Raw genomic sequence first — 27,584 nt, 5'->3', positions numbered from 1 at the left:
CACTTGCTGCAGGATGCTCCGTTGCCCCTGCGCCGAACTACTCAGCCCCTCAGCCCTCCAGCCCGTCCACATTAAGACACAGATTGACTCCAGTTTTGATTGATTCTGTGTAAAATAAGTACCCGTCTGTAGACTAAAAACGACTGTCATTTATACTCCTGGCTGGATTAATCCTGAATGATAGCCAGACAGCCTCACTTGTTGAGCCAGCGAAGCTCTTCATGAATAATATGCGACTGTTTACATGCTCTAGAAAGCAGGAGCATGTGTCACTGTTGCTCCCTACAGCTGGGGGGTAAAGATAATCCATCACTACCCTCGTTTTTCAGGGAATGTTGTTCAGATTGAGTTGAAAGCAATATTTATCATTCATAGGGCTGCAACTTATCTTTTATTTCCAATTCATCTGCCAGTTTTACTTAAATAATCAATTAATTGTTTTTTCCACAAAGTGTCTGACATCTTACGTCCATTCAACAGTACATACACCAAAGATATGCGGTTTGGTATCAAATCAAATCCTCACATTGAAGAAGCTGGAGCCATCAAATGCTTTGCATAAAAAATGGCTATGGCTTCTTGATTATCAAGTCAAGCAGGAGCATGTGCTCTGCAATGTTGTCATGGTGGAAAAAAAAAGAGTAAATTATGTCAGTAGGATGATTTGTTAATCAATCATTCGTTGATTAACAAACACTGTCACTGTATGTAGTCACTTATTTTTCTTACATGCTTATTAAAAAAATTATATAATCAGACAGTCATTTACATAATCACACACTCTCACTCACTCACTCACTCTTACAAAAATTTGATATTACATAACCACAGGTTACAGATAAAGACTATAGACAATACAAGAACATATGAGACAATATTAACTGACTATTAGAGTTCAAAATTAATTCCACAAACCCTAAGTCAATCCAAACTACTGTCTGATTCTTGCAGGGCATTTGCTGGACAATCCAACATTATCAAACCTGTGTAGATCTTCAAGCAATTATCCTTAACATGACGTTTTGACACCAATCCAAACTCTTTGTGGTGACAATATGTCAATGATTTGACACATTGTGAGTAGTTTTCTTTCATTTCAGCAATGCTGCTCAGATTTTCATTTTACAGGCGAGGCACAGCATTGTCTCTCAATGAAATAACTTGGAACGGGATTAGGCTGATTTATTATTCGTGTGAAGACTGCGGGTGTAGGTGTAGTTCTGCTCTTCCCTCGCTTCTTCAGAAGTTTGGGCTTGCCTGATTAATCACGCGTTTTTTGGAAACATGTTGAAGCTCATCTTGAGCTCTTTTGTCTGAAACACAGATGAGATTATAAGTCGGTGTTACATCACTTGCAGTTTTTGTAAGTTACAAAATAATGTTAATGACCTCGAAACCTTCTGCCCATGTCATCGATGGTGGGTGTTTGCATGCTCAGGTTGTTCCTTTGTTTTTCCTCCATGTCCCGTGTGACTAACCCTGAGAAGCCACCGTCAGTGCTCTGGGTATTTAGCTGTCCTTCCGTTGCGCCTGTCAGCGAACCACTCAGGCGTGGGTCCATCCGCACTGCGAAGGCGCAGCCACTCAAAGGCGTGCATGCCTGGGCCTGCACCGGGGCTTAGCTGCCTCCTCTGAAACAGCCTGCCTCAAGTGTAGTTTGATTCCACTCCAGCAGTATGGGTTGACTCATCCCGCATCTTTTTCTTCCTGACCTTGCTGTTTTAATTCGATATGGAAGAACATTATGATGATCCGGTCAAGAGTACCACACGGTTCGTTGTCATGGCTTCCCAGAGTTTTGGGAGCCCTGATTTGTTTCTCTTTTCCTGTACAGACATTCTGTATTAAACCTGAGCCACGGTTTATTCAATTGTCTCCATCAGCCGCTACTAAAGCACTTGCAGTATATATGCAAGGAAAGTCATTCATCTGGAAAAGTCACAGCTGTAGCTCCCAGATGGAGCTCGTGCAGTGCCAGTGCCAGCTGTGTTTGTTCATCTGTCTATAGCCGTTTTCAGATATGAACTCTGGAAAAAGTCTGCAAAGAGTTTGTCATTCACATATGATGAATACAGCAGCAGATTGTCTGAGTCCGAAGCGTTCACAACAGCAGGTACATTGGCGGAACATTCTGTGGCGCCTGGGTAGAGCATGCAGGAGGCAGGACATGATCATAATCCCGCCATGGATAGCAGCATCTGGTTTTCTCATCAACACGCCCAATCGCTGGCTGTGAATTCTGATTTTACGGCTACATTCTCACATGGCTCACTCACTCCGACGTTTTCAGGAAATTTCACTCTGGGGCTGGCAGGAATAGTTCTGGAAAATGTCCAGAGCAACATTTGCGGACATTTGCATTCTCACAAAGAGCCCCTCTGGAAGAGTTCAGGAAAATATGTGGACATCAGTGCACATCTAAAAGCACCTTATAACTAACTCAATAATAATAATAATAATAATAATATATAATAATATATACTAATAATGAAATTTGTAGGAGGTTTTGTTTAAGCATGAAACATGTCAAATGACAAAAAATAGACTTGGAAACAAAATGGCCGACTTCTTGTTGGTCATAGGGCATGGCTCCAAGAGTCTTTTTTGTAGGTTACATGACAGGATATATCTGCCTCCCAAATTTCGTACATGCGGGATAAACACAATCTCTGGGCCATTTTTGGCTCGCCTATTCGCGAACACCACGAAAGATGTAAATTTTTCGCCACGACTGAACTTGGGGCAAAGGTTCATGAAAGTCTGAGAACGTTTAGCCCCTTAAGATTGGGATTCAATGCGGAGTATTAAAATAAAAAGGAATCGGATCGATTCTAATAGGGGCTTCGCCAGCCTCCAGGCTGTCGCACGCGGGGCCCTTATAACATACTGGGGGGAAAAGCTAAATTGATTACTATGAAAAAACAGTATACAAGAGCAGAATATACAGACAATAACAGCAACAATGTCTTTCAGTCAAATCTGAAGCAAAATCGGATGTTTCTTTCATAATAAAAGCCCCAGGAATCCTACGCCCTTGCTGTAGATTGTAGTCTTGCATGTGACCCCGCTGTCATTGAGAAGCCTCCTCTAAGCAGCCTTTTGAAGCAGACAGTTTCCTGTTAGCACTCTCTCCCCCACAGGACCAGACTGCGACTGCTCACTGGGGGCTGCCAAAAGACTCGAGGGCAGATGTCCAATCCATAATATCTGCACTCGGGCGGAACCCACTTACATAGGCAGAGACGGGCAGCAGCAACCATCTAAATGCATGTGTGCGCGCACACACACTTTCTTTTCACTTTATTTGCCTATCAAGCTGCTGCATCTCATTCCGTCCCTGTTTTTCCACACATACACACATTACCCGGTGCGCATGCAGACAAACATTTCTGATGTAGGCCAAGGTCGTTTGTCCGTGACTGTCGAGGTAATTGCTCGCTCGTACACACTCTGCTGACTAACGGTGAGACGTGCCAGCTCCTTAGGGTTAGGGTTAGGGAAGTCATGGAAGTCACATAGTCCTCCGGTTTGGCCGCGAGGCTGAGAGAAAGAGGGGCTTGTCTGAAAATACCATCACATGGAGAGATAGAGAGAGGCCAGGTGAGCAGCAAACGATCTAGTGGTCGCCCGACTATCGGCCTGGCCGGTTATCAGCGCCGATATTCACAATGTCTTTATGATTAGCTTTGTCAGTCATCTTTTAAGCTGATTGGCCGATAACATACTAAGATTTTTTGAAATGTGCTACTTTGGCTCTGATGCAGCCGTTGACCTTTAGCAATGTCCCATTCATGTTTGTTTGTTCAACCTCCTAATACTGCTGCTGATAGCTCCCTGCACTTTGTGTGTTCAGGTCATGTCGAAGGATTCTGTGCATTAAAGATATTCTTTAAAGCATTTCAACAAAGGTTTGTGTTAAGAGTTTGTGTTATTCAAAATTTTGACACCTTGTGGCACTTTTTTACTGCAGACAAATATTGGTTATCAGTCTCTTAGATTAATAATAATAATCAGTATCAGCATGGAAAAGGCCATATATCAGTTGACCCCTAGTTAACCCCAGCATCACGTCTTTGTAAAATTAACTGGACATTGTAAGATGCAGCTGTTCCATCGGCAAAATGTGATTTCCTTTTGAAAAAGGATTCCAGTTTGCTAATTTCATTTCAAATCGTTTCCTGCTTTCTTTGATTTCCAAGAAACCTTTTTCTTTTCTTCCTTTTCAAGTTAAATACCAGCCCGTTTTCGCAGATGTCGTTTTTCTCATCTCAGTTCTGTTCCCAACAGTCGTCTCTTTGTATCCTGATTTGAGGGTGGGGGGGAAGCAGTGAAATTCCTTGAAGCTCCCCAAATCCAGGGAATTGTAATGGAGGGGTTGCTAGGTAGCGATCTATAGGGCCTATTGTGGACTCCTGTATGGATTCAATGGTACTACAGGGAGCAACAGTGACCCACAATGCACCCTGCATTCCACTGCTTTTCAGGATTGGAAGTGGAGTGGGGGGTTGGCCAAAATTTCTCATTCCCTGATTTGGTTTGCAAAACCTCACATCCTTCTTATTTACTCTCTCTAAAAATAAACAGGAACAGCGGGGGGAAAACAAAGTTGTCCAACTTTTCCGTTGTAATCTCTTTGAAGCTTGAACCAAATAACATTAAAGAGGACGTCATAACATCATAACAGTGGTTTTCTGGAGTCCCTCGTGTCCTGGGACACATGCTCTATAGTTCCCTCTGAGACTCGAGCCTCCTTTCACTCACGGTCTTTGACGCTGGATTAGTTTTTCTTTTTGCTTAATGTGTGAGAGGAGTGTGACTCGGTGTCCAGGGACCAACAAAGACGTCACCAACCGTTTTCATAATCATACCTGTTGAAAACACTTGAAGTGGTTAATAAGAGTGTCTGGAAAGTTTAGATCTACAGTAAATAGGTTTCCAATTTATGTATCAATTTCATTTCAATTGATTTATTTAAGTCTGCCTCCCAGTGGTAACAAAGCATCACCCTTTACATTTAAAGGAATAAGGGGATAACCAATAAAACTCTAAAAGCTCACTTTTTTTACATTTTGTTTTTGTTGTCATGTAAAGAGTTGCTTGTATGTGCATGTTTTCTCTTCCCTCTATTTCCAGCTTTTATGCTAAAGCTCTTGGCATCACTCTTATAATTTAACTCTCAGTATGATATTGAATAAGCATAATATATCCCAAACCGTTGACAGAATAAAGTTTTGATATTTAGTAATTAGATTGTCAACCGTGGAGACAGATTGAACTGTGGTTCTATATTTAGTTAATATTGCTCACCTAGTTCTAGAAACAAAGCAACATAAAGCCATTTTTATGGGATAGTCTCATTTTGTACAATTTATGTAATAAAAGGTAAATACAAGAAGTAGCGTGGCTTGCTTTTGCTCATTGTTGGTTATTCATGCCAAAGAGAAACTGCTCTGGAACTGTCACACCACATTCTATTATTTTGGCCTGCTCCGATGTTCCTAATAAAAAGTGAATGACCTCTTGTCTCCTCCAGTTTGATCTCGTAATATCTTTGTCGCCGTTTCAAATTTATGATGCTGGGTTCATGGCCAGCTTTCCCTTCCTCACTTCGTGCGCACGGCAACAGCAACATCACTATTCTGTCTGACACTTTGATAATTGATGGCAGAGAGGAGCGCTGACGGAAATTTGTTACGCTGTCTGGCAAGACTGATGAGTCGGACGGATGAAATGCAAACATCCAAACCGAGAAGGATTTGAAATTGATGCTCTCCGTCTGCTTGCCCGGCGCTTTGAGCGTCGCTGTGGCACTGCAACACACACACAGTCGGCAGTACAGGTGTAGTTTTAAGACAAATCTTTGAAAAGAGCATCTTAGAACTTAGAGCTTAATGTCAAGTCAAGTTTATTTATAAAGCACATTCAAAACTACCCAAGTGCTGTATGATAAAAAAAAAGGAAATAAAAGGCTTTGCATGCCTGTGCAATCCACATATTTGTCATACACCTTTCATCACAACTCGTATTCTTACATTCTGTCTTCCTAAATCTCTCAAACATGATTCAGAGAATTTTGAAGTCTGTAACGGCGGACTACAGTAAACCCGACCTCTTCTCTGGGATGTTTTTTACCCCTTGCTGAAAGTTTTTTCTTTGCTGACATGCTCAGGCTTTATGAATGTCATGAGCTTTTTTTTAATTGTTGGTTCGCCTGTCAACACCAGAAAACCCACAACAATGCAAGTGCATTAAAAAGCCTGAATATTTTAAAACACTTTGCACCGAAGCAGAGAAAATATATAAAAATTTCATACATTGGATGAAGTTGCAAAATCCCATTTTAGCTCAGCAGAATGCCGGCATAAACGCTGAATTATAAAAGAGCTCAGTGTGAGTGATTTTTGACACTGGTTGTGCTTCGTAGGGGTATAGTTGCTCGGATTTGAAGGTTTGTTAGACTTTGTGATTCGTGGGTCATCTGTGTATTGAAAGTGTTTTCTTCTCACCCAGACCTGTGTCACGTCAGATGTGAGTTTTGTTTTCTCCGCATGCCCCTCCCTGGCTCTGACACGGCTGCATAGCTAACTTGTTTGGACTTCAGTGCGTGTCGGAGAGCAGCTCATTCTCCCGAATTTCTCTGGAGGGACTGCATGTGTTACACAAACGTTGCTCCCAACCTTGTCAGCCCCACATTAAAATTCCTGAAGAATGTCAGAGTGAGCCCATGTGAGAATACAGCAGGAAAAGGGCGTGTTGATGACCGTAATCAAAAGTCATTGAGTTATTGTCACGTCCTATTGAACGCATCTGACTCAGACAATCTCCCCGCGGCATTCACATGTGAACGGCAAACTCCGGAAAATGTCAGGACACAATTTTGCCGATATTTTCCAGAGTTCATGTCTGAAAAGGGCTAAACTTTTCTAGTGTGAGCTTGCCAGCTAAAACACTTTAACCAATTGTTAAAAAATACATTGACTGACTTGCATTTTTACTTGACTTTGTCTGGCATGTAACCTATAGCCAGTCACACAGTCCTTTTGAGCACTGCACTGATTATAAAGTATTGATCATATGAGTTACAAGCGAAAATTACTCCCATTATTGAGTAATGTCTCAGATATCATTCCATATATCTTGAGACGAAAGCTCAGCCTTCTGTAGCATAACAAAAAGTATAGCTGTGGTAGTGGAAAATAGCTGAAACTTGCTCTTGGACTGAAAACATAGTAAAAGTATTGGGTTGAAAAAGTCAACTACTACCAGGTGTGTATATGTATGCATATTTTCAGCTGAATTAACAAATAAAATCAAGATTTACATGCATTTACATCCAACGTCTACTTATGCTTCCGCTCCATTGAAATAACATTGGCAAACAAGACGTGTGATCTGGTGTATGAAATAAGCATAAATGATCTCCATTAACTGCCTCATTGTTTTTCACTGTTTGACTGTGACTGTTTACATGGTTTGACTGATGCTTTTCTAATCATGTCATCTTATTGACACACAATTAGCTGACTGGAGAATTAGCACCGCCAGCTGTTCATCACAATGACCTCCTAATTATGGATGTCCCGATCGAATATTCCATATCGGTATCGGGGCAATATTGGCCTAAATGACTGGAATCGGATATCGGAATGAATAAAAAGTAAAATCCGATCTGATATTTTACAGTAAACATACCAAATAAATGCCTATTTACATGTCTACTAAGCCTCGAACAACATTCCGGCATCATATGTTTATGTTAATTTATAATTATTTCATTAACAGCTTACAGTTCAATTTGTTTTTTGCTTGTTTGAATGGTACTGACCATAAACATGCTGCCAAAAGTTCCGTGAGAAATAAAACAGCAGTATAATTTTCTTGAGATTTCATTTAAGTTTGTGCTCATTTTGGATGGAAACTTTTCTCCCTTTTAACCAACTGATTTGAGGTAAAATTATTGGAAAATATAAAGCTTGTTTGTTTTTACACTTTAATTATTAAGTGCTCATTTGCAAATGAATGCATTCAGTCAGACTGCATGTTGTCCGTTTCGTCAGGGAGGTTGTCTGGCAGGTTGATGCCCAGAAATCATTAGGCTGCACAGTCTTTCTTTGATTTGTCTCAACTCATTTTTCGCACCAGAGCAAATATTGTGTCCTTAGTATGAGTGGATTTTGCACAGGGTTCATAAGAAGAACTGCAATGGATTGAAATGAAGCCCATCTGGTTTTTGGGTTTCACACTTTGACACTTTCCTTTAATCTCAACTTTGCACCAGTTCACTTCGCAGCAGGAGCATTTCTCCACTCCTCGTCTTGAAACCCTGGGCAGCGTTTCTCTCCGTCTCTGTGGTTACATTTCCTCCTCTCGGAGTCTAAACCTTTTCTCTTTTTTAATCAGCTCTCTCTGGATTCGGTGCTGTATAATGAGAGAACTGAAACGGTAATCACCATGCATCCGGGGCAGGGAGAGCGGGGCATTGCAAATAGACACGGGAAGCTTGAAAGAAAGTATGGAAACATGGAGGTACTGAAGGAACGCCTGTGACAAACAACGGCTGAGTCATGACATTTAGTTACTGTCGGCGTGTACACACATTCACAGATAGTGAGGACATATCCTAGGTTCACACAGAACAAATAAAAGCCAAACGAACATGTCAAGGCTGGTAGGTCTTGACTCGCTCATAACGCTCAGCTAATTTTCGCACGACAGCACTGTGTAGCTGTACCGAAAGGTCAAAGTTTGCATGAGGTCCTTACATAACAACAGCTGTCTCCCTTACCTCCTCTCCTCCTCTCCTCCTGTCTCCTCTTATCTGCTCACCTCTCCTCCCATCCTCTCTCTTCTTCTTAACTTTGCCTTGTCTCCATGCTGACATCCATTTTGCTCTTAAACCTACAGTACCATTCTCTCCTCTCTCCCCCCTTAACTTCTCGCTCTGGCTGGAGACGAAACCATTCGCTTTTACTGTTTAAGGGCGTTTTCACTCCTGAAAGCCTGGATCAAGGTTCATGTCTTTGTTTCATTATTTATATTTGATCTGGTTAGTTTTGTTTTCACACTGCAATTTAGGAACGCACACTAAAGAATTTTGTTTGATGCATACGTAAGTCCTGTCACCTAAATGGGATGCATCCACCTGTACTTGACATCGATTGGTTTATAGACGAGTGAGCATCTGACATCAGCGTAGTAGTCTTTCAGTTTGAATGAAGAAAATGAATGGACCAGTTCATTTAGTTAATTTCATTGCCACTGTAATATCATTATGGTATTGCTACCAGCATCACCGAGTTCAGGCACAACACTAGACACAACTACGAGTGCGCCAAATGAACATCAGCATCGTCCAATTATTATATCTTTGGCGGGCGAAGACTGCAGGCAAAGCTGTGAAAATTGCGATTAGATATTTGGTCTTGTCCTCCCTACATTGCTTCTCCTCTACTTCTACATTGTTAAATTCCATCTCAACTTCCAGAAATCAGTCCGAAAGTATGAACTATCATAAAAGGTTTCCACACTGCAAACTAATGGAACCATGATTCCGATTGATTTGGAACGAGGCCACCTATTTTGGTCAAACAAGATTTTGGTTCCGTTGGTTTCGGAAGGGCTGGACAAAACAAGTTAAATGTGAAAGGGCCCCTAGAGGCTTTAATATGAGCCTTTTTTGCCCCTGCTTCAATTCCTTCTGCTAAGATGAGCTGCAACATGAGCAAATTGAAGCTGATTTTCGCTTCGAATCCTTTTTTTGTCACAGTTGTGCTCCTAAGTGACTCATTTCCTGTTTTATTTTGAAGTTGCGTCCTCGGTTGTTTTACTTCCTGTCTTTGTCTGGTTTTCCCGCTCTCGTGATTGTCTGCCCCGCCCTGATGTGTTCCACCTGTGTCCAATTAGCCCCAGCCTCCCTCGTGTATTTAGTCTCTGTGCTCCCACTTCAGGTGTTTGTCTCCTTAGTATTTACCTCGCACTCCAGTTCCTTATTCATTTGAGTTTTTGGATTCTTTCTTTTGCAACTGCCTCCCCGTTTGACCTGCCACGTCACGTATGTAAGCCATTCAACATTAATCAAAACTATAATCTCTTTTCGACTACCCGCCCTCGGCTCGTGGCCGCATTTGGGTCTCGTTTGATCCCGGTTACAATTTTTCCAAAATGTTCCTTCATGTTTGTTAAGCACATTGAAAGTGCGCAGACCCGCGACCGCAGCCTCACAGTCACACACCTCACGAGAGCGGAACCCGGCTTGACTCTATAGAGTGACGCTGATTCGAGTCGACGGGGCCAGACTCACGAAGTTCCTCGGCGGAGAGCCCTGGCCAGCTGACGAGGTGGAAAACGTGTCGGTCCCCTCGGTGCAGACGCAGCTGTTGAGAACCACTCGGACAAACCCGCATCCTCGGCATTTTACTTCAATTATTTTTTTATTTAGCTGGTGCATCTAATCTTTCGTGTCCCTGAGAAGCAGAGTTGATTCAGCTGTACGTAGCCCCATGTTAATTTCCTGTGGGGGAAAAAAAGTTCATAACATACTTCATAACGGGTAACCTTCCGTTTGATAATTGGTGTAATGGTGTTAGGCACTTTTTGTTTAGTTGTCGTCCAATTTTCTCTGTCCTTTCTCATCTCACCGGCATGACAGAAAAAAAAATTGGTTTGCTTGGCTACAAGTATTCAGCAGACTTCATCAAAGCTCTCTTCTGTGTGAGCTGCCAGTTTATTCAAAGGTGCTGATATAGTGAAGTGCCGCGGTCCAGTGTTGACCGATTGTCCCCACTTGAACCCCCTTAATCCTGTCATCATGCCAAATGTGCTCAGGACATGCGCTCAGGTCTATTAATTGATTAGTTGATCATGAAAAATGATTTGCAAGTGTTGATGATCGATTAAGTGTTTTCCCTAAAATGTTGCCAGTCCTAGCGAATGCGAATTTGAAGATGTCTTGCTTTTCATTGCATTGTGCAAATTCCGTCAGCCTCTTTCGCTACTGGCTTCCACGGCATTAGAGTTTTGGTTGTATTTTGACCACTGTATTCTGTAATTTGCTTTTCACTTCTGTAAAATAAACCAATTTGTAATTACAACTTGTGTGTGTCTGTGTGTGTGGTGTCTTTCTCTCCTTTGTCCGGCCTTGAGCTGGGAGCATATTAAAAATTGATTGCAAGAACAAGTTTGCACTCCTCTTTAGTAATTAGACACTGTTTGCTTTGTGTTATTGCTCCCTCTTATGGAAATGTTTTTTTTTTTGTAAATGAGCTGCCAATGAGTTTTCAAAACTGCTTCTTGTTTAAATGCTTATGGGATGTATCATACATGAGTGTATTCTTTTTCTTCAGGGGCACAGCAATATTCTAGTCCTTTAGTCTCTGTTTTTGTCGAATGTTGGTGTTGCAACATTATGGATTTTGAATATTGCCATTAAACCAAAATCAGCAGATATATTGGCCTGAACAGTCTGTCTACCTCTTATATAATATTCTAATGTATTATTTTTGTCTGCTCTCAGTATGAATTCAAGGCCAAGAACATCAAAAAGAAGAAGGTCAGCATTGTGGTGTCTGTGGATGGCGTTAAGGTCATACTGAGGAAGAAACAGAAGGTAAGATGCTTCTTTGAGCATTTCAGCTTTAAATCTGTCCAACTTTTGCGTTTTAATAACTGTATAAGTTCTTCATGTGCTTTATCAGTCTTTAAACATGATTGTCTCTTTCATACAGAGAAAAGAATGGACGTGGGATGAGAGCAAGATGCTAATCATGCATGATCCCATATACAGGTCAGTCACACCTGATCTGTGATAAAAGAATGGTCTTAATTTTGTATATAAAACAAATACAATAGAATACAATTCACTGTCTTTGCATTCATGTGTCCGGGGGAATAAACATGCTCTCTGCGTGTTCTTAGCATCAACCAAATCAATTACTGTGAGGAGACTGTAAATAATACATTGGAAATCGGCCACTGCATGTACTTAACCATACTTAAACATACAAATGTTCTGCATATGCTGAATGCAGTCACATTCATAAGCCAGCATCGTGAAAAATGAATAGCTTGTGCATGTAGTTGGTAGAGCACATGTTCATAAACTTTAAGTATGTTTGTTTTTGTTTTTTAGGGTGGAGTTCTACACTCAGATTGTATTTGGTATTTTGAGACCCAAATGTACAACTAAATTTTAGGTTCAAAAATATCTCGGTATGTGTGCCCAAAGAAAATGTACTCAATCCCATTTTAGTCACAGGTTAAACCACTGAGGGGGTTTGTCACCGCTGAAAAACTACGTCAAGTGCCGTAGTTGTTCAACTAGTTGTTGCAAAAAGAGATGGAGTGTTTAGAAAATGGATAAAAGATATGATGTATCACTCGTGCTAAGAATTCTGAAATAATGTATTTTCCTTACAGGAATGTCAGTTTTAAAATTTTATAGCTAGAGGCCACCTTCAGAGATGGAAAGTGGGTGACAGATTCTCAAGTGTCTTTACATGAAGTGTGTAAATTATGCATAAACTGCATCTGGGGGAGGATCTTCAGCCACACCTCAAGGGACTGTGATAAATGTAAATGTCCGTGTGTCCGTGCGCGAGTGTACTATGTGACTTAAAGCATTAGATGATGATAATTTGTTTACCAGGTTCCCAGTGGGGTTGTTTTATAACAGTGCAGATGAAGATGCAGGTCTGAACCTTTGCTCTGCCCGTCTCCCCAGACTTTACTGTGGTGGTGCTTGGTTTTTAGCACTGACAGTACACTGTACCGCAGTGGCATGTATTTGGGAATACTCCTTACATGATTTGTGTGCATTAGGTCAGATTTTTGTAATTATAACACTATTAATGTTGGATAAAGTGTTGGATCACGCAGCGACATCTTTCACATTTTAGGTTTATGTAACTTCTACCGTTTTAAATTTGCTGTTATGTTTTGCAGGATTTTCTACGTGTCTCATGACTCACAGGATCTGAAGATCTTCAGCTACATTGCAAGAGACGGCTCCAATAACTCGTTCAGATGTAATGTTTTTAAATCAAAGAAAAAGGTACAGCAGAATGTGAGCCATACAACCTCCTGTATGACTGTAGACGTGCACCGTTTTAGATTTACACTACAATAATTAAAGCAATATTCTGACAGTTTGGGAAAACCGCTTATTCTATTAGCCATGCCTCTACTTTTACAGTATGTCTGTATGCGGAGTATTAAACTAGAGCCAGCAGGTCATTAACCTATCTTATTTAATCTGTACAAAAGCCAAAGTGCTAAAGTTCTGGTTTTACAGATTGTGCCGTTTCTATTTCTTGGCCTGGAGCAGTGACTTCCTCTGTGTTCCTCTGAGATGCAAAGAATTTAAAAATGGGACATGATTAGTCGATGGAAATGAATATGGTGACTTAATAATTAGACATGAATCTGCCGTGGGCAGAACAATTTGATGAGTTTATCTTGCAGTTCTATGAAGTGTTATTAGCCACAACAGTTTACAGCTACTGTGCTACATTGGCTGTTGGGAGCAAAATAAACACAAATGGTCCAGCAGTCAAATTCATGCAAATGCCACAAGGGGAAAATTTGCTTTGCTCTGTCTGAACACAGCTTTAAAGCTATAGGCCAGCTGTCTCCCTGTTTCCTGTGTTTATTGTCAAGCTAAACAAATTATTTTGTTTATGGCTGTAGCTTCATACTTACTGTACAAATATGAGTGGTAGTAATTCTCTCATCTATCGCTAAGCAACAAAATTTAAATGTTCTATTCCTTTAACTTCAAGCTATAGATTGTAATGTTTCTTCTGAATCACCATGAAGAAAGAGGAAATACAAATTTTATTAAAGCAACATCAATAGACCTGAGATGTTGCATATCGAGTATAAGGCATTTGTCTTTATTGTAACTGAGGGTAATTTGTTATTTTGCGTTCTCTGCTCTTATCTTTTATCTCACAATTAATTTCCTGATTTTGTCAACTGAGTTAATCGATTTTGGTTTTAAATTTGATTTTGACTTTCTTGTGGCTCAGTTAATAGCCGGTGGCTTAGCACTGCACATCCACAGCATGCAGTGAATGCAAAATGGACGCGCTCGAGGAAAAGGATTACAACTACATTTTCAGACAAGCATGTCTTCAAATCTCCCCTCAGTCTTTGCTGTATGTGTCTCTGTAGTTGTTGTTGCACTGACTGAACAAGTGTGCATATCAAGTCCATCCAAAGACTGTAGCAGGTTTTTTTTCTGAGTGAAAAGATGCATGCATTTTATATTTGACTCTTCTGACCTGTGACCTTTTTTCTCAACCACTCCACTTCCTTTCCTTGTCAGACGCAGGCCATGCGTATTGTGCGGACAGTCGGTCAGGCCTTTGAGGTTTGCCACAAGCTGAGTCTGCAGCATGCAGAGCAGGATGCAGACGGACAGGCAGACGGGGAGAGTGACAAGTCCGCAGAGGAGTCCAGCAATAATGGTGAGGCCCATCTGAGATGTTTGTTTTCTGCTATGCACAGGTTATTCTTTCACATAATAATACACATGTTGGTTTCTTATATAATTGCTGATTTTCATTACTTCACAGAATTGTGTAATAAAGTAAAATGGAGACATATTATGCTTATGTTCAGCTTCATGCTTTCAACTTGGGTTATTACTTGAGAAGTTGACATGCTCTTATGAGTAAACATATCAGTTTCTTCATACTGTCCATTCCTGCATCTCCTCTATTCAGCCTCTGTCTGAAATATCTTGTTTTAGCTCCTGTCTCTTAAAGGCCCCCATCTTTTCATGTTTAAATGTTTTACCAATATTTAGTGTCTAGCATAAAATCTAACATTATATGCCAAAAATGTAAAACCAATCAAATCTTCTATAACTGTTACAATAAAATGTGATGTGTCTTAAGTGTTTGGTGAATTGAGTATAAGAATGTCTTTGTGGCTTTTCACGAAAACAATAATCCAACCTTTCTCAGCAAAGCCTCTAATTTGGTCTGAACAATGTTGTGGTAAATGTGGTGTATAAGCCTTAAGCCTTCATTTTATCCATATGAGGACCAAGCTCTTTATGGCCTAATTGATCCATCAAACATCACCACTCACTGATTAAGCACAAAGATCAAACAGAAACAACGTGCATGTCTACTTACACTGGAATGTATACAGATTTATGGGACAGGATCTTGATTTGAGTGTTTTCTAAATGGGCTTTCACTTCACATGATAAAGAGAATGGAGATGGGAACGATTCCTGTGATTACAACTTGCACATCACTGGACAGCCGGAGCGTGTGGCTGCCAGTGTTACCAGTAATGATTGTAATTTGCACAGTGAATGAATAGTTGTCTGGTTGTTGGGCTGGAGTTATGTGACATGCAGAGAGGATCAAGAGGGCAAAAATACAGTCCGTCCAACATGGCATTAATTTAAGGCTTAATTGTATAGATTAAAGCATCCGTGTTGGTACGCTGTTCAGAGACACTTATTCATTACTGTACCGCTAAGCTGGATATTAAAGAGCTTTCAAAAGACTGTTAAATTCAACAAACTGCATTTAGTATATAAATTATATTTATGCAGAAGTATTAACATATGTACATGGCATCAGTATAATGTGAAGTGTGCAACTGGCTATGGTATATTTATTTTGTATGCCCTTTTGTAATGGCATATTCAGAGCACTTCTACAAACATGAACAAAACCTTGCACAAACACATGATAACTTACCAATTTTAGGAGTAGTATCCAATTTGAAGCAGCAGGTTAACTTTGCTTTGCAACTGGCCTGCAGCAAGACATAGTTTGTCACTCAACCACTTGAAATTACTTTCTAACAAATCCTTCTACAGAATTAACTAAACATGTGACATAGATCGCTTTAGAGGTCCTTGCTTGTAGATTTTGATGCCATTTCCCTGTTTGCAGTCTTTGTGTTAAGCTAAGTTAGCCGGCTGATGACTACTAAATCAACTAAAAAGTATTTTGCGGTTTGTCTCTGTTTCCCTCTACAGGTCGTAAACTGACAGGAGCAGAGCGAGAGGATGACGAGGAGGGCAAACATGGGAGACGAGGAGATGACTCTTTAGCTGGCACATCACTTTGTGAAAAGGCAGTCACTGAAATTCTGCAGAGTCTGGCTGAACTCAATGTTGTCAAACCTGGACAGACCATCATAGTAAGATACTGTTAGGACACACCTGATATTATTTTCTATATTGAAATGCTGAGGGTAATATGATTCATGAGGTCCAGAGATTGATGTTAGTTGTCTGAAGTCCTGCCCTCAGAAAGGCCAATACAATGTTCACTCTGTTGAGTGTCCTTTAATTCTCTTTATGCCGAGTTGATAGTAGAATTCTGGTTTGTTTTTACCAACTGAACTGCAGTCATTGGTTTGCGAAATGCACTTGCTCAGAGCTTGTATGGGATCAGTCCCTGGTAATATGGTTATGTAATTTGAATATTCATAATTAAGGGTCGCACGTTTTGTATTCTTTAATCTGATCATGTGGAAGTGTGTAGATATCTAACATAGGCCCCAGAACGGAGCCTTGGGGAACTCCATGTCATTTGTCAGCCAGGTGTGTAATTACCAGTCCATAGTTATCAAGAGCAAAGCAGTTCTTTCGTGCCTCTATCCAGGGGGTGGTCAACATGTATATTAAAATTACCAACAATAACTAAAAAGTCGATACAAATGAAACAGGAGTTTAGTAAAGTCGTATTTGGTGGCTTCTATATATTCAGGAACGCATATTGAGAACAGGAGTTAAGCTGTAGCACCATATATTAAAAAGAAGCAAATTTTTTATGAGATCTCATCTTGCATTGGAGGGAAACTATTAAACCAATATTCGAATGGCAGCTCCACCTCCTTTCTTATGCAGTCTAGCTTCTCTCATAAAACAGAGTTGGGAGGGGTTGACTCGATAAGAACACTACCCTGTAAACAAAGATTCCGTCCAATTATCTTGGCAGTTAGGATTGAATGCTAGATTTGATATTGTCCTTGTTTCTGGGCAGACTGGCCATTCTTTTTCTCTTACCTATCAACTCGGAGGCTGGTGAAGAGGGGGTCGGGTAGGGGTTTTCGTGGCTGTTATAACTGTTTCAAAACTGGCTAAAGCGAATTGGAGGTCAAGGGGGAGAGAAAACGAGAGTAGGGCATGTGGGGGACCGTTGTCACAGCAGTGACCAACTTTTTCATCTGGTCAGTTCTCTAAGAGGTTGGAAGTGGAAAGAGGGTACTTGGTGAGGAGGATGGCATGTATGGGGGGATGGAGAGTGATTCCCATAAGCAGTTGTTGGTCGGGCAAGGGGATGAGGTGTAGCATCCTCTCTGCTCTGATGTCTCATGATTAAATGTCACAGGAGGTGGCTCTCCTTCAGGGTTTCTGCTGCAACGTTATGTCTTCCCGCGGTTGTGAATGCTCTTGGCTCTTGTTTTTGAAAGAGGGAACAGATGCACGACGCAGGTTGCTAAGGCAAAGAGTCCATCTCCACTAAAAAAAGTTGTCTACAGTCCCAGGGAAAGTGCACTTAATGGACAGTACAGTTTTACATGCTGAGTCACTGCAGCTCTTTGTACACGAAGGGCGGGGTCAAGCCGAGCGTCAGCTGTCTCTCTTTTAGGGGTTAAGCAGCGGTGACGCCAAACTGTTCAAACTCACGGTAACGTAGATCTGTAATCACAGCACTTTGTTTGTTACACCATGGTGCAAGTCAACAGAGTAATGAGACAAATTGGAAAAGCCGGCAGTCAGTGAGAGGAGAGATGCACTATTTTTAAAACGTGTTGGCACATTTTCGGTCTTCTTAGCGTTGTACTCGTTCATAGAGATAGAAACGAATAGAGAAAGACCTTAAGAAGGAAGTTTCAGCTTTCTTTGTCTCCTGCACACAGCTGTCCAATCACAGCTGATGCAATCCCACTGTCAGAAAAGTGTAGGGGGTTTCCAAAGTTCACACATCTGACAAGGTCATCTGTTGAACACATCACTGTTCACTGAACAGCCTTGCAACAGCAAAATGCATTTGTAAGGAGAACTCGCCTCATAAATGCCACATTCATGAGACATTTAATTTTTTAGCACTGTAGGTGAGGTAGCAGCAGTATCCACATTTAAATTTTAAGTGGTTTCTTTGCTCCAAACTGTTTGTGTCTCTGAAGCTACCGGATATCGGCTTTGCTTTATTGATTCATTATTTTGGCTCGTGTGTTTTGATGCTATTATATAGGCATAGTGCTGCCAAATGGCTCATTAAACTATGCCAGTACAGCAGAGTGCTTTGTCATCTACTGCGGTATTTGATCAGATCATGGACTGCAGCTATCCATGACTTCATCTATAGCTCTGAGTTGGCAGGAGATGCAGACATGAAATGCGCGAGATAAAACAATGACATCTTTGTTTCACTCCGTTTTATGTTTGGCCGACTTTGCATCTATTTGAAGTTAGGAACTGACGATTATCTTTCACTAATATTTTGGCGCCGACGGGATGAAAAGATGCGAACATTGCATGATTTAATGTGTCACGATCTGTTCCTTTGGATTTGACACCAGAGCGAGTAGACACAGCAGTTTCCGTGCTGCTTAGAGAGAGAGGGGGATTGGAATGGGGAACCTGCATATTCCTGCTGGCTGCGAAAAAAGGGGGACACTTAATCCCAAAAACCCAGTCTGTTCCCTTTGATTTCTGAGAAACGCCACCATAATCCCGTGAGGGGTTCAGGAGCATCTGCTCCGTGGAGATAAGCAAAGGAGGAAGGCGGAGAAGGAAAGAGAGATGGAAGGGAATTGAGATCAGGATAACGGAGGGGGAGACTGGCCAAATGATACATTTTATAAATGACGGTGCTGCAAACGGGCAACACAAGGGTATCTAAGGTTCTGGGTCAACACCATAATTGATTATGATACTAGAAAATAGATGGGAAATGCATACAAAATGTTATGTCAGTTGGATTCATAAATAATTGTGGGTCTTATGATTCCTACTGCTTTTCTATTATTTTACCTGTTTGACCATTTGAGTGTAAAATTGCATTCCATGTAGCTTTTTAGAGCGTCACGGTGGTGTAGTGGTTAGCACTGTCGCCTTACAGCAAGAAGGCTCTTTGTTTGCATCCCAGTTCGAACCAACCGGGGCCTTTCTGTGTGTGGTTTGCATGTTCTCCCCGTGTATGCCTGGGTTCTCTCCTGGTAATCCATCTTCCTGCACAGTCCAAATACATGCAGATTGGGGTTAGGTTTATTGAAGACTCTTAATTGACCATAGGTGTGAATGGTGTTTGTCTTTATGTTGCCCTGTGATGGACTACCAACCTGTCCAGGATGAACCCCGCCTCTTGCCCAATGTCAGCTGGGAGTGGCTCTTACTTTTGCTATAGTTTTTAAAAAACAATTTTGTCCTTAAAGTCCAGATTGTTGAAAGGCTTGAAAAAAACAAAATGTAATTCATTTTCATAGAAACTGAAGATAAAATAAGGCAGCCACTCTCTCATATACCCTTTAGGTCAAGGTGCTGTATATTATATTGTGCTACTTCGCCCTCTAGTGGTGTGAGGAAGGGAAGCAATTTGTCAAATCTGTGTGATTATTGAGACATACTTTATCACTGAGGCCATAAACACGCATACACACACACAGAATTCATCTGTTTTGGTCAGTGCTGATATCCCAGGAGTCGGGGCGCACAATTGCTGTTTACCCGTGTAAGAAGAGAAGGCAGGTGAAATGAAAAGCTGATTAGGGAAGGTCCTATTTCTCCCACATATAAATTGAGACTTAGGGAAGTGGTAATGATCTTAGAGACTGTTTTAGTTCTGAAAAGTTACCGTCCTGGGTTTCTTCTGTCCTACTGGTTTGTTAATTGCGTTGGTCTAAAAATCCCTTTGTGCTGTGGTTTCTCTGGTCCAACATTGGGCCTTTGATTATTTTAGAGGGTACAGTGCGCGTGTGACAGGAAAACATGATGTCAAAGCAGAGGAATTACACCCATAATTTCATCTTGGTTATCTCCTTTTTACTCTCCTCATTCCACCAGTCTAATGTTTTGCTTTGTCTGTGTTCAGGACATCGATCGAAGGTCCCTCTTCACTGTGACGGCCCAAGGCATTATTCCCAGCAGCCCTGGCTCCCAATCCCTCACGCCACTGGCATCACAGCACTACCTGCAGCTTCTTCAGCAGCAGCTGCAGCAGCAGCAGCAACACACGCAGGTGGCCGTCGCACAGGTGAGAAGCGGAAAATTGACTCGGTCCCTTGACTCGCTCCCACCGTGTCCTGGTTGTGTTAAAGACAGATGGTAGACATGAATGAAAACTCTTTGAGAAAAAAATATTTGAACCACCTACTGTGGTTGACCTACAGTGCATCCTCAGATATAGGGCTGCAAGTGACTTATTTTACTTATCAATTAGTAATTAATTATTTTGTCTATCAAACGTTCTTGAGTCCAGATATCTATAGATATCTTTGTTTGCTTGACCAAATGTCCAAAACCGAATACACCAAATTTAGTGGGGAGGCATAATTTGGGGATTTCCTCTTTTTCTCTTTTTGCAATTTCTTTCTTAAAACGTGACGTGTTGTTTTTTTGTCTCTTGACTGATTGTTTCTGCTCCCCTCAGACTGGTTCCACCATAAATTCAGACATTTGTCTTATCCAGCAGCTCTGACATTTTGCTTTAAGCATCATTTCAGTTTGTGAAAAGCTGCATGGACAAATTAAAACTAATTATTTTGGCACCTACACACACACAAATTCTGCTGCAGTCTAGTCACGATATTGACATTAACACCCAAAGGATGAAAAAAAAAAAATACTCTGCTTGAGGCTAATACCAAATCAGGGATAATTGTAATCTTCATTTAGCAGAATAGAGGCAAACAGGGGTGATATTCATCTCGGGGACCAGTGCTCTCCCCTAAATCAATCACTTATTCACAATAAAACCCAAATAATCTCAGTTTATTTATGTTATCTCTGTGCACTCTTTACTAGTATTGTCCCACTAGGGGGCAGCACCAACACAAATATGCAAGAGCATTTGCTGCAGCATTAGAAAACACAACCTGTGCTGAAATTGAAAATGCACAAATGTTTGTCAAAACATCAACAGATTCATAGGCCTCCTGTTCACATCTTATGAGCTGCAACACAGATACATGTTTACTTTCATGTCTGACGTCATAGATTGCACTGCTACCTCAGTCAATGAACTAAAATAGCAGTCCTAACATTACTTTGAGTCAGGAATGTGAACCTGTTTTCATTTTATATTATGGATCATAAACTTTACTGTAATTGGGCTGTTAAAAAAAATCACCTGTTCAAACAATGATTATAAGGGCTTTTATCAAGTTTTTGAAATGAAATCAGATATGTTCACGCGCAAACACACCCTGCCCTTTGTTTTTCCCGCTGCAGGTGCAGCTGTTGAAGGACCAGATGGCGGCAGAGACCACTGCCCGTATGGAGGCTCAGGCCCGCGTCCACCAGCTGCTGCTGCAGAACCGGGACTTGCTGCAGCACCTGGCCCTGCTTGTGCAGCAGCTGAAAGACCTGGAGGCCCGTTCCCCGAAAACGGCTCAACCCGGGTCGCCCCAGCAGGAACCCCAAACTAATGGACACAGTAAGTCACTGCAGTGGTGAAGTAGGAGCCAGTGCAATTCCTCCAGCTAACTCTTGTCAGGTCAGGTTCCCCTTGTGCTTCACTCCTCCTTTCACACTCCCCCTTTTGGCTCGGGGAGGATGTAGACGGTCATGACACAAACCATGACCCCCTCACTGAGTTGGTGTCTGCAAACGTTGTCAGTTGTGCTTGATGGTGTAGAATCACAGCTGCCAGGGATTGAAGTGCTTTTCCCTCTGTGCCACCCGGGCATCCTTCAAATGAGCATTTCAAATTTTTTTATCTGCATACAAAATCGCTGTCCTTCAGGTGTGAGCAAAAGCAGTTTGATGCAATCTTGAAGATTTCTTTATCGCACGCATGCTGAGACCTAATGCCAAAGTCAATTTCAATGATAGTTTGAGATACGGTTAGATGTGGCATTAACCTGTGTTTTAGGTGAGCTGATGACAAGTGGCACATGTGAATTCATCGAGAGTGACTGATTTGCAGTCTGATTACTGAGAACTCATTCAGAGGGTTTCAGGCTTAATTGTTTTGGCTTAGTGAACGATAATGTGCGCTGGGCCACATTGAAGGAACGTTAACTCAACTGACGTCATCTGACCCACTTCAGTTTCATAGTTTTATCCCCATATATTGATTTTATTCTTATATTTCCATGATCAAATACAATTTTCTGTTTTGATAAAGGTAATTCTAGATCTGAGTTTCTACATGTTTCATGCCTCATTTGTTTGCCTGCTCTCGATGTATATTGTACTAGCTGAGATAAAGTCTACAGGCATATTAGAGGCCCTTCTGATACACAGCAGAGTTTTGAGCAAAATGCCACCATACTTTGGTTTAGCATTTTGACTTGCTGATGATGCTAGATTAAAAAGTCAAGGGGGGATCACTAATTGGTAATTAGATCAGTAATTACAAGTCATTCTTTTGGGAATATAAATGCCTGAACCAGATTTCATGGCAGTCCCATCCATTAGTTGTCGACTTTCACTCAAAATCACAAACGTGAACCTGATGGTGGCACTAGAGGGACACCAAAGTCATTAGGATGTATCCCCAGGGGACCGTGAATGTTTCCACTAGCTTGGCTGATAAAAAGTAAACGTAACAATGCATTTACGCTGTGGCGAAATTCAAGATTTGAATTCTGGCAGCATAATCTCACTGATTTGAGAATTTTGATTATGTTTGAACCAATTTTTGGTGGACACACAAATACCCAAACTTTGTCCCAAAGGAGGATTTAATGCAGTGATGCATTTATAGCAACTGAAAGAAACTGTCTGTCTTGTCAAAATAATAATGGATGACTAGACAATCTCTCTCACACATTGGGCCGAGGTTTGAGTGAGTTTGTGTTCAGTGTTGTCCAAAAGTGTGTACGTTTTAAGACTGTTTCATGCGTGTATTCATCACGTTTACCCCACTAATAAAAAATGCTGCTCTTGCTAATCTCGGACTGATCTAAGACCTGCCACCAACACACTGGCAAACCCCTCCAACCAAAAACCACTTTGTGGTCTTTGATTGAATTATCTTTTTATATTGTTTGTCATTGTGACCTTTTGTTGATGCGACTGTGTTTTCTTCTATTCCAGACGGCCAACTGTCATCCATCTCTACATTAGCAAACAGCCTGTCTCTAAACTTGAAGAATCACTACAGCCAGATCTCGGACCAGCTCATCACCTCCACGCCGGCATGGCCGCCCCAGACCTCCCCCCGCTCCCACAGCCAGGTGGACTGCGCTGAGTCCTACCTCAACCTGCTCAATCTGGAGAACAGCACTAAACCGGCTGCATCAGTCAACGGAGACCTAGAGCCGTTCATCAGGGCCAATGGGACGGCAGACGGCAAGGAGAGCTGCAATGAGATTGTGCCGTTTACGTCGAGAAACTCTGCCAACATGGATGAAAAGTAAGATGCCAGTCTTCATGTCGATCACACTACCAACACACAGAAACTACAGATATCACTCTGGTGGTAGTGTAAGCAGATCTTTTTGCACTGAAGCCATCATACATTAAAGGAATAGTCCTCGTATCTCACTTTTTATTCACAGGTCTGTTTATCCACAGGTTTTCAACACAGGGAAAGTATTAGTATATTAATGGATAGAGACCATAGACTGTATATTAAAATGGACGTAGTCACTGGTTCGGGAACGTGAAGTGCCTAACAGTTGTTTTCTCTCGAATCACCAGTAGAGGGCGTCTCCGTATGTTGCAAAAATAAGCCAGTTTCTTTAAAGAAGTCTATGACAAAAAGACTCAACTTCTCAGTTGATTCGTAACGTCAGTAAACATTTTCCTGAAGAGTTTATGGTTCAATCTCTAATTTCAAGTCTTCAATACAGCATGATGTTCATTTTGTAAATTATATTTCCATTCATCAAAATAGATAGTGATTGACATCGGCGAGCTCTGTCAGGCCCACCCCTCGCTCCTCTAAATATGGTTACTTCTGGTTTAAAAAAAACCCAAGATGGCGCTGACAAAAATGCTAACCTCGACACTAGTGTTGTTGTTGAAGTTTACGAATCACCAGGACAATCTGAGCATTACTGGTGTTAAAGTATTGACAATGCAATATAATCCATGACCTTTTGTCACTCTTATTCATTTTGTCTTACTCTTATTCGTAGGATAATCGTGCTCTACGTTTTGGAACTACAGTACGCATTATGTTTAGGTGAATGTGAGGAGAGTATAGTGCTGCTTTTTAGTCAGTTAGTTGTGGGGTACAACATGAATCCTGTTTTTGTTGCTAATATGTTTACAGTCTGGTATATTGGCATCATAAAAGTATGGCAAATCAGCTTTTGGTCTTTTCTGTTTGCAATATGTAACCATGGATACACAGACAACTATCACTGGATTACTTAAGTGCCGATGAAAACATCCTTGTAAGTGTTTGAGGTGACCAAGCTACACTGACATACGCTGCCTGTAGCTTTTAGTGTTATTAGTGGAGAACAGCTCATCTCAGCAGAAACAGCCTCCAGCTAATGAAAGTGTGACTTGTAATCAGGGGATTACAGAACACGGGCAGGAAAGGGGGGCTGGAGTGAGACAAACAAAGAGGGGATCAGGTTTGAGGTTGAAAGTGGGAAACGGAATGAATTGGGGGCTCCCATCAGCTTTAACTCGTGCCTGTGCTTCCATTCCATGAAACAACTCATTTTGAGAAGCCATTAAAACACGTGTAGAGTAAAAACTCTACATTTCCACATTTTATTCTATGAAGAGCTTTCGACTGTACTTTTTTCTGAGTGCAGCTCAGTGGTACACAAGCAACTTCTACCTTGGATGCATATTTGTAATTAGTCCTAAATGAGCTTTTTAATGAGCTTTTAATCTCTTTAAAGTCATCACAAAAACCAGCTGGTTAAAAAGAAACACATTTTCTTCACAGGATCAAGCAGAGCTCTGAGTGAACTCCTTTTCTTTTTTTATCCCCGCATCACTCGCTCCTTCTCACGCTTAATGTCTCTCCTCCTGTAATTTTTTTTCCTTCTCTGAAGACAATCCACAGTGAAATATCCAAGCAGTGCATGTTAAAGTTGATTTCTAAACAGAAGAGAGAAATGAGGTTGGAAGTTGGAATTGTCTCAGCGGTGTGGTGTGTCCACAGCTCGGCCAGACTCAAATCCTGTGGTTTCCTGCAGCACAGAGTCTCGGCCAATCCCAGCTCCCATCCCTTCACAACCTGAAACCCAACCCGCCTACATATGTCGGAATACATTTTTTGGATGTAAAGGGGCATGAGTGGGGGAATAACAGGAAAAACAAGTCTCTTCCAAAGAGACATCTTGTGAAGGTAGATTTCCATCTGAATATTACTTTCATCTGGGAATGAAAACTGTTTCTCTGTAGTTGTAATTATATAACAACCAGCATCTCTTTTCTGTTTGGCACTTTTCTTCCTGAGCTTCTCTGCCCCACCACATGTTCTGTTTCCTGTCTCTGTAGTTTCGAAATGTACCAAAAGGGCATTTTATATTCAGTTTAAGTAACTTCCTTCTCTGTGCCATCCTCCACCTCTTTGTTGGCTGTTGGCCGCCTGCTTTCCTAAGTGACATAATCCTTAAATTTTAATCATAACATTTTATTCTGGGGCTTAAATACAAAAGACATAGAATTAATGAAGTCATTTTACTCTACAGTGTCACTGCACAGAAAAGAGATTATAATCTCTTAGCAATCCTGCAGAGAAACCTTTATGATTATACAACAATGTTGACCTTTTAATCTCACTAAAGCATTGGAAACATAAGAGAAAAATGTGAGCTGGAGAAATGGAAACTCCAGCTCCATTATGTTATTGAGTCCCCTCCCCCTGCCAAACTCCTTTGCACTACTTTTTGCGCAGTCCAACTCCCGTACCCACCTTCCACAGCCCCCAGGTTTTATTGTCTATTTGCTTTTGTTTTCTGGACTTCCCCAGCGAATCGATGTTAATAGCCCGAGTGGCCGCATTTTATGTTCCGCGAATTAGCAGACATACTCCACTGCCGTCCTCCTCTCTGTCTCTCCTCCTCGGTTCTGCCCATGCAGAGCGATGGAATCCATTCAATTCACATAATTAGAGCCGTTTAGCTTTTCATCCCACAGGCATTATCACCCAACATGGACCGTAGCCATGTGTGCATGCGAGCTGGGGCCCACGGACTCGGGTACTATGCTGTATGATCACTGCATACGGTATGTTGGCATCGTACCGAACACTATAATAAACCATGAGTCACACTTAACAGAATGAAAAAAATCTAAGTAGGATCAAAACAGGATGTTATAGTAAACTTGAATTACACTTTTTGGGCATAACACAAAACTATCATTGGCAAACTTTTTGTGTCATCAACCTTTTTATGACACAAAGAGTCTGAACCCATCCTAGCAGCTCGGAGAGGCTGTACTTAGGCACAGGAGTGCTGTGAGCTAAATACTGATACTGTTACTATGCTCACATGTTGACAATATCAATGTGAATGCTAGGCAGGTGTAATGTTTATCATCCTATCAGATTAGTGTTTCTGTGTCGTATGTATGTTGTCAGAAAGTTTGACCTGATGATGGAGATAAATGAAGTCAGGTGATCACCACCGTCAGGTTCATCAATACCTAACCAAAGGGGAACAACATCTTGGAAACATGAATGTCTGTAAAAAAAAAAAAAAAGAACGTGCCAATCCATCAAGTAGATATTGAGATGTGGCGTCAAGTGATCAAGAAAGTTATTAGGATTCATAATATGTGGACCACGAATGTCTGTAGCAAATTTAAAGGCAACGTAGTGTAGTTGTAGTAGAAAAATACCACTATTGTAAATCCGACGGTGGTGCTCGATGAAAAGCTACGGCTGAACAAACACATTCACGCTCTGGGAAAAATCTCTCGGGAATTCATCTGATAGTTGTTGAGATGTTTCTGTCTGAAACCAACGTGCCAGCTCAGATCGACCGCTCATCATTGTCATCCCAGGAGCCGCGCTGCTAAAAACTGCAGCATGCCCACACAGAGCAGAAAACAGACACATATGGTGGCCGGCCTGTATGAACACCCAACTATATCACTCGCTAGTGAGTCATGCATTTCCTCTGGCATGGTATAGCTTCACTCTCTTACTCTTTCTCTCCGACAGTATTGTATGTTGTATAATCACATTTCCTGACCCATCTCGTTATCTCCCCTTCCCATTTTATACTTCTTTTTTTCTCCCTCCTCTTCATTAACTCCATCCGTGCATCGGCAGCCTCGACCGCCAATAATCTGATTGCAATGATGTGATTGGAGTCTAATGGATGTTGTTGCCATACATTCGGAGCCGGTTCTGTCAGCTGGACGGCTACACGCCATTTGTTCAGAGATATGAAAGTACATTTTTTTAAGCGGCTTGCTGCAAGATTTATCTGCTCTCAGACTCGTGTCCGGCTGAATGTGA

At 41.4% G+C, this 27,584-nt stretch overlaps 1 protein-coding gene across 3 annotated transcripts in view; it reads left to right on the top strand.

Annotated features, from left to right (window-relative positions):
* Positions 1-27,584, top strand: part of si:dkey-34e4.1 (carboxyl-terminal PDZ ligand of neuronal nitric oxide synthase protein) — a 48,757-nt gene that overhangs the window by 14,547 nt on the left and 6,626 nt on the right. For all 3 annotated transcript variants that reach the window (XM_035608551.2, XM_035608552.2, XM_035608553.2), the window contains exons 3-10: positions 11,513-11,605; positions 11,724-11,782; positions 12,940-13,048; positions 14,324-14,465; positions 16,004-16,167; positions 20,070-20,231; positions 21,428-21,632; positions 23,240-23,558. In XM_035608551.2, the coding sequence (XP_035464444.2) occupies positions 11,513-11,605; positions 11,724-11,782; positions 12,940-13,048; positions 14,324-14,465; positions 16,004-16,167; positions 20,070-20,231; positions 21,428-21,632; positions 23,240-23,558 (1,253 nt within the window). The remainder of the gene's footprint in view (positions 1-11,512; positions 11,606-11,723; positions 11,783-12,939; positions 13,049-14,323; positions 14,466-16,003; positions 16,168-20,069; positions 20,232-21,427; positions 21,633-23,239; positions 23,559-27,584) is intronic.

This window comes from Scophthalmus maximus, chromosome 20 (assembly GCF_022379125.1).
Source record: "Scophthalmus maximus strain ysfricsl-2021 chromosome 20, ASM2237912v1, whole genome shotgun sequence".
NCBI lineage: Eukaryota > Metazoa > Chordata > Actinopteri > Pleuronectiformes > Scophthalmidae > Scophthalmus > Scophthalmus maximus.
Note: the sequence above shows the minus strand (reverse complement) of the source record. Positions and strands in the feature narration are given on the sequence as shown.